Consider the following 20,198-nt stretch of genomic DNA (forward strand, 5'->3'; position numbering starts at 1 on the left):
ATAAAAGGACACTCATTTAACATGTTTTAGGTAAAAGTGCAGCTTTTCAACAGCATCACCTGTAGCTCTGTTTTTTAAGCCTCGTCAATTTCAGAGGCTTTTGAAGAACAACCAAAAATGAGCACATCAATAGTAATTTAATGTAAAACCAAAAGAAGGGAGTTGCATCACCATTTTCTTTAAAATGTGTAATTGGAGAGAGAGCAGAAGAGGAGGGTGAATACGGAAGCAGAGGGAGGGGTTTGCTGTCATTTCTCAGTAAGTTCAGTCAAGTGTTTCAGCTGCTAGAGTGCTCTATAACATCGGAGTTCAGGTCTGTAGGATTTATAGTTTTTCTTAGTATGACTTAGAATCAGGGTATCATTATATTCTACAGGACCTGTTCTGATAAATAAAATAGATATTGTTCATGTGTTTTTATTATATTTTCCTGGTTGCAATCTTACTGGTTTTCCCCCCACAGAGGTGTGTCTTCTAAAGGACTAACAGACCTGAGAGGCTTCAAATCTGAAGGTCCCATCAGTTTCATCTGAATATTTGGTTTTTATTATATATCTGCTAAATCTTCTACCAAGCAGCTAGGATGGAGCGGATGGAAGATGATAAGGTAAATATAAACATTACTTTCTTCTCTCACTGCTGTTTTGAATAACGTTCAAACCCTTCACATATGATCCTGCTGTGTTTCTTTCTGTCATATTTCCCACTGTTTCCTGAGGAAACGGTGTCACTCTTTTCAAAGTGCTTATTTTATGCAGAGCTTCCGTCTTGTGCTTAACACCTCCAAATGAATGAGTGTTTTATTTAGAAGTCAGTTGGGCTATTCAGTATTTTTCCTATCTGGCAAGAGCAGGGGCTGACACTAGGAGTTGAGCACTTCAGGACATGACTAATAAAGACAGAATGGGAGACGAGACTGTTTGATGGCATGTTTGAACTTGAACATGTTTTACTTGCTTACTTGTATTTGTGTTCTGCGTAGACGGGGGGATAAGGAAATAGCAACACCATGAAGGAAGATGGTGAAGCAAAGATTGTATGTCTTAAAGCAGGAAAACAGCATAGAGTAAAAGAGACATACTAGTGAGAATAACATTATTACATCAGGAGTGTAATTAGTCAAATTGAGAATTTGATTATGTATTTGATATCGAGAATGAAAATTTGCCTCTTGCCACATGCTTTTGAAACCCTTTCCTGTGGGTTGTCTTTTGAAACACACTGCAAACTGTTACTGAGTTTGCTTAGGGATTTCTTAACGCCAAAAAGCTGTGTTAATGAAGCAACACACCAAGTCATATTTAATATACTTCAAAAGATGTCTGTTTGTTGTTGTCCAAAATATTCATTAGTTGTTCCTGCACTGAGGCAGAAATGTGTGATCAAAGTGTTGCACAAGACAATTTTACCTCAAAGAGACACAAGAAAAGTTCTATAAAAGGTAAATATGGAAGTTACATGTTAAAGAAAAGGGCTGAGTCCCTCTAGAAATACATAAACTGCATTTTGTTTGAAAACAAAACATACATGTTTCTATGTTTTAAATGACAAACGGGACATGAACAGCAAATCAGCACATTAAGAGAGTAGAAGGAGAGGTTTAAATTCAGCCTGGAAACGGCAGTAACATAGATTCGCACCACACTGTTCTTTTAGTAGCTGTTCTGGAGCTATCAGTCGGATCACATTACCATAACAAGCAGACAGACTTTTTATAATTTAATGGATTTGTGTTTGAGCACTCATATTGTTTGAGCAATTTAAACTCTGTTTCTGTCTGTGCGTTACTTCGAAGGATTTGTCAGTAACAAGTAGTGTTGGTATAATGCTCATAAGCTGTTTAAGCACTATACCATACCGTATCTTCTACTACACACACAGAACCACCTTCAGTAAGCCACATTATTTGCTTGACTGGCTGCTGCACAAGAATAAAACAAACACAAATGTACCAGAATGATTTCTTGTCTGTGCATCCACATGATGCATCTTATTCAGCCCTTATGAGACAGTGCATTACAGCAAGAGGTGGATTTAGCAATGCCATTGTCACAATCTTACTCAACAGCAGCAGGTTGCTACAGATGCAATTGTTGATTTCACATATATATAAATAACATTACAACACAGCCACATAGAGTTTTTCATCATCTAATCTCCTTGAGTATTTATGTGCCACACCTCAGTCCAGGTTCCATTATAAGACGGGATCTTGGGATTTCATACAAATGGGACTGCAGTCATAGGACAGATTAAATAAATTAACGTGAACCCAGTCTAGATTGTTGGATCCCTTCTTCATTATATTCTATGGTCTTTCCTCTTGTTTTTATCAAGCACTTGTTTGATTACCAGTGCACTATATATCCACTTAATTATCTCTTTATCAAGGTTTGCAGCACTTCCTGCGTCAATGTGTCAGTCCACCACAAAAGTTCACGTAACAGTATGTTCAGCTTGTTTAACTCCTCACCATACAGGATAAGGCCATGATGTCCTTCTTAGAAATGAACTGTGGCCTTATTACAACTGATTATCACTATCTCTTTGTGACAAAATATTCTACTATTGTTATTTGGTTATTTGAAGTCTTTGATTATCACTACCTCATGTGACCCTCGTAATTATTTATAATGGACCCAAATAGGAGCCGCCTTAGATACCGTGTACTTAAAACACACTTTTTAAAGTAAATAAAGACCTTAAGACCTCTGTTAAGGAAGGAAAGAACAAATAGTTTGATTCTTGAGAGCTCATGATTTTAAACTTGTCTGTAAATCGAAATGGTTATATAATAGTTATACTGGGGGCAGAGTTTGTGTTTCCTAATGTCTAATGTTTGAGGGGTTTGCCCTTTAATCTGTGCAACAATGTAGACCTCGGAACATCTCATTGTTCTTGTCTCAGATTTGACTTAAATGTAATAACATATTAAACTAAACATTTATTAAGTCTTTTATTTAAGTCTTAGAGTTGAATAGCAGAGTAAGGGTTCAGACAGGGGCAGATTAAAAACAACAACACAAGGATTAATATGGACGATAAAAATGGATTACCCTTCATTAATGCACCCTTTTTGAATATAAGACGTTGACCATTGGACTCTGCATACAAATAATCACCTTAACTAAACTTCTTAGGAAGTTGTTATATTATAGTACATTTAAAAGTGACGGAGTCACTGGGTTAGCCGCTAAATCAAAGTGAAACTTTGATTGGGGATTTCCATTTTTGGCAAGAAGCCTACACTTGGTTTGCGTGAACATATAACCTCATTTAAACCAATTTTTCACTTCAGTTCTGCCTGGTTGGATACTTTTACATATTGCAAGTCCCCCCCCTGCAGGCCCTGCGTGTAACAGATTAATGTCGACTGTATTAGCTTGTTATGAGCTAAGCCAACTTTAATTCTGAGACCAGCAGGGAAAAACACTCACAATAGGATTCAGTCTTATTCTCTCAGTGTGTCTTTAGCTCCTTAGCTGCAAAATACCTCAGAGCTGCAAATCACAGAGCCAGAGTGGTGTTGTAACACCTAGCCCGCTCACAGCAGTGATGCAGATAGCTGAAAACAGGGAGGGAGGGCAGATATAGAGAGGCTCATTGTGTGGAGTTACCAGTGTCACTATAAACAACAGGAGCTTTGTAGAGCCAGCAACAGGCCATATCCAGCGCACACACTGAAGCATGATTGTACACAAAACCCCATCCACTCATTGTTTGAATTCACCAAAACTCTGTGATTGTGTTTCCAAACAGCCAAAGAAGAAGTTGACAGTTTACCTGCTATACTGTGTATCCACTGCAGTCATTGGCTCGCTGCAGTTTGGCTACAACACCGGTGTCATCAATGCACCAGAGCAGGTGTGTTTGCATGCGTGTGTGTGAATGGGTGTGTTTGTTTGAAACATGCATGTTTGTTACTGATTTTTAATGTTTTATTGCTCATTGACTTTGGAAAACCTTTAAAGGGGTGGGCATAAATCCTGGATTAATAAGAACTGCAAAACTACATTTTCTGCTATTTTTCTGATAATTATAATCCTGTTTTTCTCTGAAATTCTGAATAATTTGAACACCAATCATTTGTAGTTCTGTGGCTTGGTATTAAAATGCCTGAGATGACAGTTTTTCTGTAGACTTTTTTGTGAGCACCTATGCAGGTGCCAACAGCTATACCGCCCCCATGTGGCTGTGACAGGAGTTCCTCAAAACACATGATGTAAAAGTTCTGTAATAACTACATTACTAAACCTTATATGATTTATTTTTGTTATAAACCACTCTTGTTTTTGCCTTTACAGAAACTACGTAGGTTTTTCCAGAATGTGTCTATGGAGCGGTACGGGGAACCTTTTAGCCCAGGAACAAACACCATATTGTGGAGCTTTGCTGTTGCAATCTTTAGTGTGGGAGGAATGATTGGGTCTTTCTCTGTTGGAGTAATGGTCACCAAATTTGGCAGGTAAGAACATTAAAAAGTAAAATACTGGTGGTAAAGTTAAATGCTTTGACGCATGATAGTAGAAAGCAAAGAAACTAAATGCTTTTAAGGATAATTTAACACATCTCTTATCGGAATGTAAGGTTACGCTCTTTATTTGGTTTACTACTGATTAGTCAAAGACTGAACATGTTTCAGTAACTTGGGAAATAAGGTAACGTTTGTTATGGTAAAAACATTATATTGATGCCAACTAAGAATAATGGACACTATTTTAGTATCTCACAAAGCTATTGAGAAATAATCTGAAGGTTAATTGGTAAAAGAGACAATTATTTGCACTGCTCATTCCCCTCAGAAGATTATCCAAGTCTTATAGTTGTCTTTTCTTTCACAAACCTTTTGTTGTGTCTCCTCTCTAGACGTAAATCCATGCTACTTGCTAACATCCTGGCTATCATTGGCGGAAGTTTGATGGGACTGTCGGTTGTGAGTCAATCTTTTGAGGTCGTCATTATTGGTCGGTTGATCATCGGTGTGTTCTGCGGTCTTTGCACCGGCCTGACCCCCATGTATGTTGGCGAGATCACCCCCACAGCCGTCAGAGGAGCCTTTGGCACACTGCATCAGCTGGGTGTAGTCATTGGCATCCTGGTGTCACAGGTATTAGCAGAGAAAAACCTCATACATTTCTAATAAATGATAAAAAAGTTTACAGGAGAAGAGCTGTGATTTATTTATTTTTTTTAGAAATAAACAGCCCTTACTAATGTGCACCTCTGTGGTAGTGTTTGTTTGAAAAACAAGGTAAATCAGACCTACATTATTTGCTCAGTTGTTCTCTTTGTTTTTTAGATCTTCGGTCTGGAGTTTCTGCTCGGCTCAGACACTCTGTGGCCGCTGCTGCTTGCTCTGACCATCCTGCCTGCCATTCTGCAGACCATCATGCTGCCCTTCTGCCCTGAAAGCCCCCGCTACCTGCTCATCGTCCTCAACAAGGAGGAAGAGGCAAGAAAAGGTTAGTTTACAATATATCAACAAGACAGTTATATCACTTTTGAAGGTGACTAAATCAAAAAAAGACTTGTTTTAAAGGAAATAGTCCCATAAAGCTTTTTGTTAGGTAATATTTACAGCATTTATGCTATTTATGAATCCTGTCTCCTTGCAGCACTTGTGCGTCTGCGGGGCTGTGAGGATGTGAGTGAGGACCTTCAAGAGATGAAGGAGGAAGGGATGAAGATGGCCATGGAAAAGAAAGTGACCATCTTTGAACTTTTCCGCTCTCCAAACTATCGTCAGCCCATCATTATCGCCATTGTCCTGCAGCTCTCTCAGCAGCTGTCTGGCATCAACGCTGTGAGTTAAAATTAAAAATAAAAGAGCAGTGTTTGCAATGTAATTAACAAGTGTCAGTCCACATGAAGAGATCAGGCCACTTGTGATCTCATAAATCTTTAAAGGAGCATTTACTGCAAGGATACAAATGTTTGTGACAAGCACACGACAAGAGCATCCCTTCGGGCAGTGTTAGATTGAGTGGAATAAATTAGGCCACGGAGGGTCAATGGAAAGAGACAACACAGTGGTATGTAATAGGTGTTTGGTTAATGAGGTCATGTAACCCGACTGACTAAATGGGTTGGCTGTTGCTGTGTCTGACCTGATCATCAAAGTTAAGCTGTTTGCTGCTTGCAGCTAAAGGCTGTACTATCGATTGAACCCTGACAGCGACACTAACATTCATGAGCTATAGACTACAAATGACCAACACAGCATCTTATACATGAAGCAACTTGTGGAAGTTTCTTTTGTGTAAATATTTCAAAGGGTTAAAAAGCTGTGTCACATTTCTACAATACAGAGCAAGTTAGCTTCTTTGGGGTAGCCTTTACATTTCCATGGCCCACAGCCTGAAACAAAAATAGAGAACTGCTCTAATTTTCTCTCATCTCTTTGATAGGCAACAGGTTTACACAATCTATGAGTTAGCTAAAGAACCCTGAATATCTACTGTACACCACCAAACCAGAACTAAACCAAAGACAGGCATACTTAGTTAGTAGTAAGCAAACACAGAAACTAGTAACGAGCTAGCAAACATAGTGGAGCATTGAGCTTTTTTCTGTCATAATTCTGTTAGGAGTTGGTGGCAAACGAAGCAAAAATTAAAGAGAGCAAATACCAGACTTGATTAACCAGCTGGACATACACACAACCAGAAATATTGTTATGGTCTGCCAACATGTTAGCGTCAGCTCTTAAAGTCAGTTGCAGAGAGTTCTTAGTTAAAAGCTTGTTGTTTCGCCTCAAAGCAACAAATCCTTTACTCAGGGTCATTGTCATGTCATGTTAAACACATTTCTTTCAGATGAGTAATCTCTCATGTTCTCCCTTTTCAGGTCTTTTACTACTCTACAAGCATTTTTGAAACTGCTGGTGTTACTCAACCCATCTATGCTACCATAGGAGCTGGAGTTGTAAACACTGTGTTTACTGTTGTCTCTGTAAGTGGCTGAAAACGTGTTTCTGTGTCTCATTACGAAGCAGTTTTTTAAAATGATGTGATTATTAATACATCTTTTGTTGTTTGGACTCCAGCTTTTCCTGGTGGAACGGGCAGGCAGAAGGACCTTGCACCTGATTGGCTTGGCTGGAATGGCTATATCTGCCCTACTCATGACCATCTCGCTTTCTTTGGTGGTGAGTCATGGTTGAATGATTCGTCTCGGCCTGCAAGTTTTTTTTTGTTTTTTTTTCATCAGAATGAAAAGTGTCCCAATTTCTGCCTCATTACATCCTTAATCTTTTGTTTTTCTCTCTGAGCAGAAGGCAACTCCGGCTTTGAGCTACTTGGCCATAGTGGCTGTGTTCGGCTTTGTTGCCAGTTTTGAGATGGGTCCAGGTCCCATCCCATGGTTCATTGTTGCAGAGCTTTTCTCCCAGGGGCCCAGACCTGCCGCAATGGCCGTCTCTGGTTTCTCAAACTGGACTGCTAACTTCCTGGTGGGACTGGGGTTCCCGAAACTCGAGGTATGAAGGCATTTTCACTAAAACATCATCTGAAGTACAAACAGTTTGAAGTTTTCATAACTAACAAATATCCTTCTCTTATTCTCTCAGGAACTGTGTGGTCCTTATGTCTTCATAATCTTCATGGTCCTTCTCATCCTGTTCTTCATCTTTACCTTCCTGCGAGTGCCTGAGACCAAGGGAAGGACCTTTGATGACATCGCTCAGGGATTCGCTTCAAGTGCTGACAAACCCTCAACATCTCTGGACCCTGAAGCTATGGCGGTCAGCCTGCCAGAGAACAAAGAACCTCCCCCCATGTCTCCCACAGAAAAGGTTCCCATGGTGGATCTTCCTCCAGAGAGGCCATGAGAGAGGAGGAAAACTTAGTGTCTGACACAGAGAAGAGGGTCCAAGCATATAGATATTATAAGGAGTTATATTTTGTAACAAGAGAAGCGTTGTGTGTTTAGATATGGCCGACTCAGCGTTTTAACACAGAAATAAGATTTAATATTAAATATATGTTTTAGAGCACTTTTAAAAATTACATTGAGTGTCTTTTATGGTTGCCCTGTCACAAAATGCTTAAAAAATTGTCAGAATTCTCTGTAGTCCTGCTTAAAACCCGGGTCAAACTTAACTGAATTACTTGTACTTAATATTTGTTGCCATTCCCAGGGCCAACTCCATGCATATTGCCATATAAGAGGATCAACATATGTTCAGTGTTAAGTCCCAGGTCCTCAACTACCCCCAGTATTTAAAGGTTGCAGGATTTAGGGGGTTTTATGTATTGAGGTCAAGCCTGAAAAGCCGGTTTTGGAGCCTCGGCCGGTTGACCCAAAAAAAAAAAAAAAAAAAGACTGACTTGCTGTCCTTTGTGCCTGTCTGATGTGCCCTTCTTCTGAGTGTTAAGGAAACATGTTGCCTTAAGAAGACAACAAAAACATGGAGAAGCTGCTGCCTATTTTACATAAATATATTGAAGCATGTACAACAGGACAAATATTTATTCTCAAGTGTGACTCAGCGTCCCCTGAGAGAATTGGGTGCTTGTGTTTGTTTTTGATGTATGTGAAGTCTAGCACTGCCCAGCCTTAACAACGTATTGCGATGTACTTTCTACTCTAAAAGACACAACCTAACCTCTTGTTTTTGATGAGTTTGTTACAGGGTAAAGCCAGAATGCCTTCTACTGTATAGGACCATTTACAGCTGTTGGATAAAGAAACTCAGGTGGTCACTTGTGCTCTCCTGTACTTTACATCAGTACATTACATGAAAAAAGAAAATGCATTCATTCATCCCTAAACTTGAACCTGTTTTGAAATTGGTACAAAGCAGTAACTTTCATGAAATAAAATATCTTATAATAATCTATATCATAATTTTACATCAAATCAAAAGTGTTTGCCCATGTTTAACAGTTGTTTGAGGACTGTATTGACACACATTCAAGTCTACTGATAAATACACGCAAAAGCAGTTTAGAGATACTTGCTAAATGGAATGGACATGATGACTAATAACACTAAATGAATTGTATTTTCTTTGATGGATAACGCACAAAAATGCCTTTTCGTACATTTTGTTTCTAATTATCTGAATCATCTGTATATATTGTACAATCTCCATTTACTGCATTATGATCAACTGTTACAGCACAGTTTACGTCAGTGTTTGGACATCTTCCTCTTGTTGTTGACATTCACACCCTCATAAGGAAGCACTTTTCAATGTTCAAACTTAGCAGTGTGTTTTCATTTGCACTTTTGCAGTCTGACTTCTTTTAAATGATTGCTTATGTTATATGTTGCTGTGTGCTACTTGTAAATATACTGTGTTCAGGTGTGTGCGTTGTTTCAGTCATTTGTGTCGTATTATACCTTTTCGTCTATGTTACATCTTTGTATTCAGATTTTTTTTCAACTCAGGAGCTTCTGTTATGATGCAGTAGGCAGCTTGTGTAACATCTCAGGTAATTGAGATGTGACACAACCTGTTCCTGAGGCCTTTACTGTTTTGTATTATTATGTTTTATGTTCACCTGCTGTAATAACACAAATGATGCTTGCTTTGAAAACTGAAAAAGGAAATAAAATGTGCCACCTTTTATGGGAATGTGTGATCTTAATTATCAGCATGCTTTTTATTTTCTACCTTCCTGTCACCATTACATATAAGTGCAGTCTGTGCGAGACTGAAAGTGAGAGATTTGTCTGGTATTTGCTTGGGTTCCCACTTCCGCTTTGTAGCATAACCTCAGCTGAGCGGTAACATACTGTTGAGCCAAACATCACTTTGAAAAACTGAAATAAAGCCATGAGTTGGAAAGAGTAACTATTGTCTATGGCTGCTGCTAAACAGTTCTCAATAGAAACCACATTTAATTAAATTGTTCCACAACTTACAAAAATCGACTTATTGTTAAATTAACCTAATTTAACTTGAATGAACTGAATTCATGTATTGAGGTATTGTTTCAATTTGGTTCATTGGACACATTTTCTGTCTGAAACTCAAAATATACAACAGTGGGGATACCATATTTTTTCACAGTAGAAATGAAAAAGCTTGTGACGAAAGTATTATGTGACCCCCATGTTTACGATTTTGGTTCATTTTTCTAGTATTTAATAGTCATACACTTAATTTCCCTTTATGCTTTGGCAGACATAAACAGGAAGTAGTTTCATGACACAAGCTTTTTTTTTCTTCACCTAATTCGTCCTGAAAAAAATGCAAAAAATGCTAAAAGCAGTTCCCGTGGATAAATAATTAAATATAATATCGCTGGGTTATATGGACTCAAAAAAAAAAAAAAATGATATGAGGACGGCAACATCAAGCAAGTGTTAATCCCCAAAATACAATTTCTTTATTTGATCTGAGTTAAGATTTGAAAAGTTTTACTAAATGTAACTTACATATCAAAGGTAGGCTGACTCAGGGTAACTTTAAAATGACACGTACTTATGGGGTTGGCCTGTTTGTCTTTCACGCTGACACAGTGAATAAATTCTTACTGAACAAAAATCTGAAAAGTTTTAATTGCATTCTTAATGACTCAAGGACCATAATCCACTCCCCTCTTAATTTTACCCCTCAGAGCTACGGGCCCTGGGTTAAAGGTCCCCCGGCTGGATGGGAATGGGGCCATTTCACAACCATGCCAAGCCAAGAGGCTGCAACATCTCTCCCCAAGCGTCTACTGAGGTCTTCTTCATGGCAGTGAACTGGGGCATGAAGCCCATCAACAACATGCAGTAGTGCGCTCCGACCAGCGAGTGGCGTGCATGGGCTAGATGGCTTTTCAGCTCTGTGAGTTTGCAAATGTGTGTGTATACTGCTGCTTGTCTAGATGTTGTCTGGATGAGCAATGCTGTGTGGCGAGGAGTTTGTCTGAAAGACAGCGAGGGGAGGTAGGAGGAGGAAGTTGTGGTGGTGGTGGTGTGTGTGTGTGTGTGTGTGGGGGGGGGGGGGGGGGGGGGTGTTAGGATGTAGAGTCGGTTCAAACCACATTAAAGATGGAGAACATCTAAAAGTGTGTTTGAACTAATTTTCTATATAAGGTAGCGCTAAGAGTGATGAGCAAAAAAACCCCCAGGAAGCTGGCCACTCTCACGTGCCACAGCTTGTAAATGCAAGTTAGCACAGATGTGAATGATGCCACAGTTTTGTGCCAGACAGCCTTCAACAAATGTGTGTGAGGAATTAGAGGAGAGCGGGAAATGCTGTTGTTAGGCATGTCTAGACAGCTGTTTGAATCACAAGGCACACTTGTTTGTTAATCTTCCCACCTCCTTCTCCTTCTGTCACTCTTGTCTTGTTCAGTAAATTTATCCTTCTGTCTCTCTTTGTTTTTCTCAAATAAAAAATAAAAATCGTTCTCCCACTCTCCCTCTCCTGATTTCTTCCTCTCCCCTGTTGCTGTGACAACAGTGTTTTGTTGACTTCCTCGGTTGGCAGTGTACTTGTTGTGTGTGCTGCTCTGTAAATATTTTTCTCCTTCCCTCATCCATTCATTCATCCACCCCCCATCCCCACTCTCTTTAGCTCTCTCTCTCTCCCTGTCTCATAAAGGGAGCAAACAGACTCCACCCCCTCTCTCGCCCCCCTCTCCCTCTCTCTCTCGCACGTTCACACACACTCACTCTATCTCCCTCTTTCATGCTCTCTCCCTCCCTCTTTCTCTCTGTCAGTGTCATTCTGTAGTGGAGATGTGGAGTGTCTTACTGTCTCTCTGTCTGTTTTTCCAGCCTAATTCAGCTGAGGACGGTAAGGACGAAACTTTTTACTATTCACATGAACACTAGGACTGTGAATGTGTGTGTGTGTGTGTGTGTGTGTGTGTGTGTGCATGTGTGGGACAGCGCTCCCATCACATCATGTGCCTGTAATGAGCCCACAAGTAAAGGATGGACTCTTGGTATGCTTCTTAGCCCTGTAATAATGTGGCTCTCTGGGAATGCTGGACACTAAATAATGTGTGAAACTTTGGCTTATGGCAGCAGAGACACCTTGAAAAACTCTGATTTGTTCCAAACTTTTGCAGGCTGCACCTCCAGCTTGTGATCGCTGCATATTTACCACCTTTCTCCCTTTGAAAACACAGCCTTGTGTTTGTGTTGTGTTCTTTGTGTTGTGTTTGATGTTTGTGTGTGTGTGTGTGTGTCTTTGTGTGTGTGTGTGTGTGTGTGTGTGTGTGTGTGTTGATGATGCCTGTGTGCTGCACATCAGATGGGACTCTGTTGGCTTGGAAGTGCCAGGTGCGTGCTGCGGCCTAACAAGCTCTGGCAAACAAAAGAATATGGAAATAAGGGCCTGAGACAAATGAATAATAAGTTGCATAACCCTTTTCTGTTTGCCTATATTTATTTGGCAACCCTCCTGGCCCTCATGTCACTCACGATCTTACGGATGTGACAGCCAGAGACCCCCACAACCGCTCTTTCTTCAGTGGTTTCAGTGTCTCTTAAATGAAGTGTCTCCAGCCCTGTGCTCTTCCCTCTTTCTATATGAGTGGAAATAGTAATAGAGTTGATCTGATACTGACACCCACATCAGTGTCGATACTGATAACGATACCGGCGTTGGTCTGCAGCCGATACGTCCTCAAATGCACTCGAGCATTGTGGGGCAAGCGCTGAATGTAATGTTTAAAAAAAAAAAAGAAGAATGTCCGCATCAGTGTTTTCTACCAACACTACGTTTAATTTTCTAAACACACTAGCATCAGACTGTCTGTCGATATTTGACGGTACTCACGGAGTCAAGTGGTGGGTCTAAAAGTCTAAATATTCTGTCTTAAAAAGTATTTTTGTTTTTAATATTTTTGGGAATTGTTATTTCAGATCATTCTGGGCTGAGTTGAGAAACCTGGTGATAACTTGATGGCTCAACCTGCCTATATATCTGTCTGTGTGTTTGTCTCTCGATAAACTTGTGTGTGACTGCTCAAGCGTCTGCCTATACATAGCTCCTGCTCCCACATCCTGTCCCCAACACTTTAGAGGGTTCCAGGAGTCAGCACGCAATTACTTCCAACGGATCCGGCTGCAGCATATTGAAAGAGCTGCACCTGTTCATGCTCATCTCCCTTTGGCTATAGTTTACTGGCGAGATGTGTGTGTGTGTGTGTGTGTGTGTGTGTCAGTATAGTCTTTAACAGAGGATACATATATGATCTCCTCATGCTTCTTTATTAGAGCAGCGCCTGAAACAGATGGCCCGGACTGAGATGAGACAGAACGACAGAGGAGGCTGCACAGTGTTACTGGCCTACTGACTCTGTTTGTGTAATTGAAATAGAGCTCCTGTAATACAGTATTAACCCAAAAGCATTGAAGTCCATACAAATCCACATGAATTGAAACATCTAGTTATGTCACACAGGAGGGATTTGGTTGTCTGCCTCTTCTTTGATCACTGCAGATTACTTGTTTTTCTGGACCGTCAGGTTAACTGAGTGTTTACTTTTTGTTTTTTCTATTGTTTATTGTCTGCTGTCTGTGAGCACACCATGAATAACTCCTATTATTGTCTTTTTTCATATCTTAATCCATAAAAAGACAGATTTTAATCGATCAATTGTTGCAGTTCAGAGTGTCAAACAATCATTTCCTGCCATTTTGCATGCAGACAAATGCCAAAGCTTGAAGTAGAATGACAGGGGGTTTGATTCATCACTCTCACATGCTGCTTGTGTAAGTGTTGACAAGTTCGCCCACATGCATTGTTGATGTGCGCCGTTGCTGTGACGCCTCATCTCTGGCTCTGAAATTGTCGGATCTTTGTCGAGGATTGCGTGTTCACTTTGGATGAACACACGCTGACTGAAGTGGAGGTCTGTGCAGGAGGCACACCTGATGCCCCTCCAGCTATTCCCGTCATGGATGAGCGGAGCTGCGGTGATGCTCACTGAGCTATGCATGTACAGGAATTAACCATGTATCATTGGTGGAAATTATGTCATAACCGGAAAAAGAATATTCAACCTGATTTCAACCAAAAGAGGCAAACTGCACAGTGTATCTCAGACTGGGGGAATATAATCCTAAACTATGTGATAGGATTATGGAATAGCTGGTGCCAAATATCCATAATTTCATTTAAAAATAAAAGAAATGTGCTCTGAATAGATTTCTCTGCCAATTGAACTCATCAAACTGAACCGTGCCAATTGAACGTCTCACTTGGAGACTCCTCATGGAAGTGCTTATGGCATGAATGTAATGAATGAAAGTTAATTGGCAAAAAACAAGAAGCAGGCAGCGGGCTAAAAGAGGAATACAGGGAAGTTAAGAGATTAAGCACAAGAGGTGAAGCTGACACAACATTGCAGCATATACATCATTTTATAAACGATTCACGTAACTCATGATACGATTCACTCACGATTTATTTTGAGAGAGTCGGGGGGGGGGGGGGTGATTGGAGCTTCTCATTGTAGTGTCGATTAAATGCTGCATCATGTCGGTTGGGCAGTTTTTTTCTCGTCTGTTATCTTCTCTGCAGAAATGCTTCCACTGCCATGATAACACCTGCTGACGCTCACAATATCGCTGCGATTCATTTTTCAGAGTATTCAAACCTTTGAATGTATTTTTAACTGCCTCACGATTCATCTTTACATCCCTATTCTTTAGTAAATCAGATATTGAGATATTTCATGATGTTTGTCTTGCAATATATCAGTTATCTCAGGACCACTGGATTATCACTATTGTGGGCCATGTATTGGGTATCATATTTGAGTTGCCCTATAGAGATTCTCTGTTTAAAATAAAATCTACACAGCTGGATATCTTACAGTGGAAATATCAACCTGTCAGTGCTCTCTGGTGGACACAATATATAATGGAAAAACATTTTGACCTTAAATCAAAAGTGGCAAACTGTCTTATGTTCATCAGGTACTTATAATTTAATCAAACTTCTTTTTTTTTTTGCCAAATTTCTGGAAACAGAACCTCACTATGGTTGTGCTGAATCCTGAAATTATTTGACCCCTGGTTATCTGACACCAGGCTTTATAAACATGGGGGCCACATTCTCACATTTAGGTCATTTGGGTCACGTTCGGGGTCCCCACTGGTTTCTTGATCTAACAACTTTGTAATAATTAGACAGATTATCGTCCTTATCCCGGGTGTAATAATCCGCCCTTTCAGGACAAGATAAATTAGAGTAAGTGTGATAAGAAAACAAAGCCCAAGCTTGTCACAGCAGGATGGATGCCACTGACAGCCCTCAAAAGATTCCTGTTGTATCGCTTCAGCCTGTATGTGCGCCGAGCTGCGGAGAGAGAGAGAAAGCGAGAGAGATAATGTTCCTGAGGGAAGTGGAGGAAGCATCCCCTTTACTGACACAACAACACTTAACTGTGACCCAAAGTTATTTTTAGCAGCGTTTTCTCATGTGATTTTCAAAAGAAAGATAATTTTCAGTGACTTTTGACAGTAATGTCATTAGGCCACTTTACCTCAAATCACAAATCTGCCATTTGTGATATAAAAGGTTGAGGCCCTGTAGTTGCTGCGAACCCAGACGCTGTTTTGAGTCATTCGGCGTCATGGTGGATAACGTCGAAGATAATGCACCTGTGGAGACGGGCAGGAAGTCAGAGAAAAAATGTAGGTGAAAGATGAAGTGTGGTATGGACTGCTGTGACGCAGTGGAATGTAGTTAGCAGGGTTCAATTTCATATTAAAGCCGCACTTGGCAGTTAGCGTGTTGGCAGCGACTGAACAGGGAGAGTTTGATTGTTGAAGGCTTAGTATTTAGAAATAACTCAATGATAGTGCAGAAAACTGATCTCCTCTCAGATTGTACATTCCTCCGGCCTGCGTGTCTGCAGTGGGTGGAGTTGCTGTTGACACTGTTCTTGTACCAGGGTCTATCTTTGATGGTAATTCTTCATTTCTTTGAATGCAGTACTTATTGCTGCTTAGGAGCAGCGTTAGCATTCTCCATATTTCCACTCTGCACACATTATTTTACTCCAGTGAACAATTAAGCAGAGGGAGGAACACACTGCTCTGCTGTAGCACCATTGAGGATTATTTCTCCACAAGATTTTTGGCCCACACATTTATTGGGTCAGTCTCATTACATCTGCCAAGACTGCTTCTTTCATGACAAATCCAGTTGCTGTTAGGCCTGAGTCTTTCATCAAAGTGTCTAAACTGTTCCGAATAAATGTTTCCTCTGATCAAAGACGTGGCAACTGTAGTAATACCTTAGCAGGGTAAATTAATGGCTCCACATTCTTGGAAGTACACATGTTTCCATTCTCGCAGATGAGAAGACGGTACCCAAGTCAAGACTATAAACCCCTAGAAAGAGGCATTAGCTTAGCATGTAGCCCGAAAATAGAAAGGAACCCAGCACTTTAAAACTCCCTAATAAATATGCATTACTTAAATTGAATTCAATCAAGAAATATAGGAATAGTAACCTTGTTTTGTTTCTATTTTATGACAGATTCAAAAAACAGTGTATGTATTGTCTCTCAAGAATGTATGCTAAGCTAACCAGTTTTTAGTTCATAGCTTCCTGCTTAACCAACACACATGGACAGTGGTATTCTCAGTTATGGGTGTCAGTATCTTCCATCAGAACTTCTCACTGAAGATTAAACAGCTTCTGAAACCACATTTCTCCTCATCTATTTAACTCCTAGATTCATGGAGCTACTGTTCCCTTCTAAACAAACAGTCTGACTTCACACCAACTTCACAGCATGATTGGCCAGGCATGATGCAAAGGTGTGAAAGTAAGCCAGATTTGGACTTTTCTTGAGTTTCTTTTATTTATTTTCACCATTTATCTCACCTTTCTGTACACAACTAAGTGCAGCATCAGGGATGCACACCAAGAATTATTTGAAAGTGCATTATTTGTGTTTTCCTCATATTTAAACAATGAGCGTGAGGGATGAGAGGAATCTTTTGGGCAGGAATGGAAAATGTATGTTTCCATGATCATCTCCTATAAAACCATTGTGTTTTGTTTTTCTTTTAATGATCTTTTTATATTCACAGAGAGAGGGGATCCCCTTTCGCCATGTTTCTACAGTAGCACAGAAAGGACAAACCAAAAACTGGCTCAAGAGGAGGCCTGTTTTTTTTAGTTTTGTTGTCCTTCAAAGGCAAGTTTAAGGGAGGGTTTTAAGTTGGATTCCATCAAATTGTATCGAAATACTAAGAATCTCTGTAGCATTTGAACTTTCCCTTTGCCTTCAGTGTTGATTTGGACTATAGAAATAATTTGAGGGATAATCAAAGAAAAGTCAGTTTCCGTGCCGTGTCCTCCTACCTGTGCCTGTTGCTGCCTGTCATCTAACTTGGCTTAAGTAGTGTTTGTTGCAGCTGCACTTTCATTCAGCTCAACTTCCCGAGACTTTTTTGATAACTCCTTTTGACATGTGCATGCTTATTTCTGGAATCGCGTTAATCCCCCTCCTTCCTCGCTCCTCTGCCCTCCTCCTCTTTTAGCTCCCTCTGTGTCTTGGCGTATCACTCTCTTGCTGTGGTTGTTTGTAATGATGGTTTGGTGTAGGCCTGTCCTTGACTGACTGTCTGTGGGCGAGAGAATCTGGAGCTTTTAAATAAAGGACGGATTTGAGTGGACAAAAGACAGAAACACAACACAACCGCTGCTGAAAACGCTTGGAGACACTGTGGGAATTTTTCTGTGAAAATGTCTGTGCAAAATACTTTTGTTACCTGCAAGCTCTGCCTCTTTGCACTCTTTGCAGGTGCATTTACTCAGGTGTTAAGTTGTATTACACGCTCACACACTCACGTACCTCTAGCCTACGTTAATATTAACATGAATTCTTTGGTGAGTGTCAGCGGGGGCTCCATCGGCTGGTAAAGAAGCCTACATCTGGTGTCAAAGAGGCGTGACATGGACAACGGCACTACACTTAGCGCTGGAGAGTGTTAAACGCATGCATGGCCACACAGAGAGGCAAAGTGTCAGGCAGAGAGAGAGAGAGAGAGAGAGAGAGGGGGTCACTCAGCTGAAGTGAAAGACTCGAGTGGCAGAGCGACAGCCGGGAACTAATGCAGGTCACCTCTGCACAACAGAAAAGAGCATCTACACCCACGCTATTTCAAGAAAAGAGCACATTCATATGCACAAACAAAATCCTCTCATCCTCCTCTCATTCCTCTCTCATCATCCTGACCTTTTCTTCCTTTGTCTCCCCCTTTTTTTTTTCTTTTAAAACTCTCCCAAACAAACAGCAGATCTGGCATCAATAATAGAGCATGTCCTTATTCAACATACAGCGATGTCACTTTTTTTAGATGAATAATACACACACTCCGAGAGGGACAACAGACAGCATGGATGTAAGGTATTGAGAGCGAGAGTAAGTAAAAAACCAAAGAGGAGCAGGAGGACGTGAAAGAAGGCGTGCATTAACAGCACTCAGGTCCAGATTGCAGACTCAGCACTTCTCCAAACTGTCAGGGACAAACTTTGAGTGTGTCGAGTCTGTAGATGGACCAGTAACAGAGAAGCTGTCGTCTCAGAGTTAAATAAAGGGGCTTTTAACTGCCTAGTGGACCTGGCAGCAAACATTGCTCCCTGTCTTTTGTTCAACTTTGTCACACACGCGCGCACACACACACACACACACGCAGACAAGCTCCAGTCCTGTTGGAGCTAATCCTTGGAAGGTGTGTGTAACTCCGCACTCAACGCTTTTTCTCTTTGGATGTCGTGGTGAATTATTCAACATGCTAATGTCACGCAATGAGACATGCATGAAGCTCTTTGAACAGCCCTCGATGTAACCCTCATGTTGAGGTTTGTCAACGGGGAGAGCAGAGGCGATGTGAGGACCCCGTGCTCCCTCAAAGCTGCACGACAAGAAGTTAAACAGTAGAGTCATAAATATTCATGTTGGCTATATATAATTTATATTTTATTTATACATGAGTATGCCCAGGAGCAGAGGGTTAATTGAATTTGGAATGGCACATGGCACAGTTTGTCTATGTGTTCTTGTCTGATATGAATAGGCTTTCGATTACTCTAATTAGGTCAGAATAGCGTGTCACATGTTAACATAAATGTTTATTTGGTTAAAAAAGATGTATGATTCCTTACGAGCGACGCATAGCTTTAAAAGTAATCAACTGGCTGTTTCAATGTCACACTTAAATATCAACCCAACCTCTAATACTGTTTAAAACAGCGTGTAACAGGCATCAAGGCAGTGATCAACTGGTGTCAGGTGAATTACCCAACAAGTTTGGTGCTATACGCATAGATATGTGGCTATAGGTATTGACTATGTTTAAAAATGGATAAAGTTGTACCTGCTCTTGTTGTTGTACTAGAATGAATTAAATCCCTGCATGTTTGCAATCTAGTCAGGTTTTTTGGTGCTCTTGCAAATATTAGGTTAATAAACAACTTATTAAGCTACGGTTTCGCTAGCTTGTCAAAACCGCTGATTAGATCGATGAAGCATAATGGTTAACCGACAACCGTCCACAGTGTAGTTCGCTTGTAGCAAAACGTTAGCTTTTTACTTCTCTCGGCTGCATTAATGCTTTAAATTTCATAAAAGTGGTGTCTGTCTGTTGAACCTGCTGAACAACACAGCTACGCATCAGAAATGTGTGTTTGCCACAGAGCTTGTTTTCTGCAATGATCCAAAATCCAATGCAAAAATCCCAAAGGTGAATTCTCGTTCGAACCCACGGCAAAGATACTTCCTGGTTGGCCTACAAAAAAACATAATCACTTTTCCAGCAGAGAGTTTGTTCTTAGTTAAAGTTGACAAAATGCCAGCAATTAAGGATTTCCAACAATACAATGTATCATTTGTTTCAGTCATGCTAGTATGCTCGTACCTGAGGGGTCGTCAGTATTGACCAGTGGTTTAAGGGAAATTTAAACTAAGACTCCAGTTAACTTAATTCTCTGGAAACATCCAAATCCTGAGCATAATGTGTTGAAGTTGACTCAGATCTTAAACTGGATAACAATGTCAACAAAAATTGGTTTGCAGCGTGTGGCTTGTGTTAGCAATGCTAACATCACTCGCCTTCAGTCCTCCTTGTAAGTAAACTTCTGCATGCCTTTGATATTTTACACATTGATTCTTTTGACAAAGTAGTTTTACCTGACACGCTTCATTCAACTTTATTATTAATTCTTGATCAATATACTGCAAAGCTGGCTGCTGTGACAACTAGATGCCAACTGTACTGGT

General features: G+C 40.4%; 2 protein-coding genes across 2 annotated transcripts in view; both read left to right on the plus strand.

Moving 5' to 3' along the window:
* The first annotated feature begins 240 nt into the window (after nucleotides 1-240).
* On the plus strand, nucleotides 241-9,574 carry slc2a3b (solute carrier family 2 member 3b). Its single transcript, XM_079344769.1, has 11 exons — nucleotides 241-313; nucleotides 464-607; nucleotides 3,760-3,864; nucleotides 4,305-4,465; nucleotides 4,867-5,107; nucleotides 5,300-5,462; nucleotides 5,616-5,803; nucleotides 6,847-6,951; nucleotides 7,046-7,147; nucleotides 7,274-7,477; nucleotides 7,568-9,574. Exons 2-11 carry the CDS (start codon nucleotides 584-586, stop codon nucleotides 7,826-7,828), a joined length of 1,554 nt encoding a protein of 517 aa, XP_079200895.1. The 5' UTR covers nucleotides 241-313; nucleotides 464-583; the 3' UTR covers nucleotides 7,829-9,574.
* A 2,047-nt stretch (nucleotides 9,575-11,621) lies between these two features.
* ephb6 (eph receptor B6) overlaps nucleotides 11,622-20,198 on the plus strand; it is a 37,587-nt gene continuing 29,010 nt past the window's right edge. Inside the window, exon 1 of the mRNA XM_079343288.1 lies at nucleotides 11,622-11,737. Within this exon, the coding sequence (XP_079199414.1) occupies nucleotides 11,680-11,737 (58 nt within the window). The 5' untranslated portion in view covers nucleotides 11,622-11,679. The remainder of the gene's footprint in view (nucleotides 11,738-20,198) is intronic.

This window comes from Symphodus melops, assembly GCF_947650265.1.
Source record: "Symphodus melops genome assembly, chromosome: 5".
NCBI lineage: Eukaryota > Metazoa > Chordata > Actinopteri > Labriformes > Labridae > Symphodus > Symphodus melops.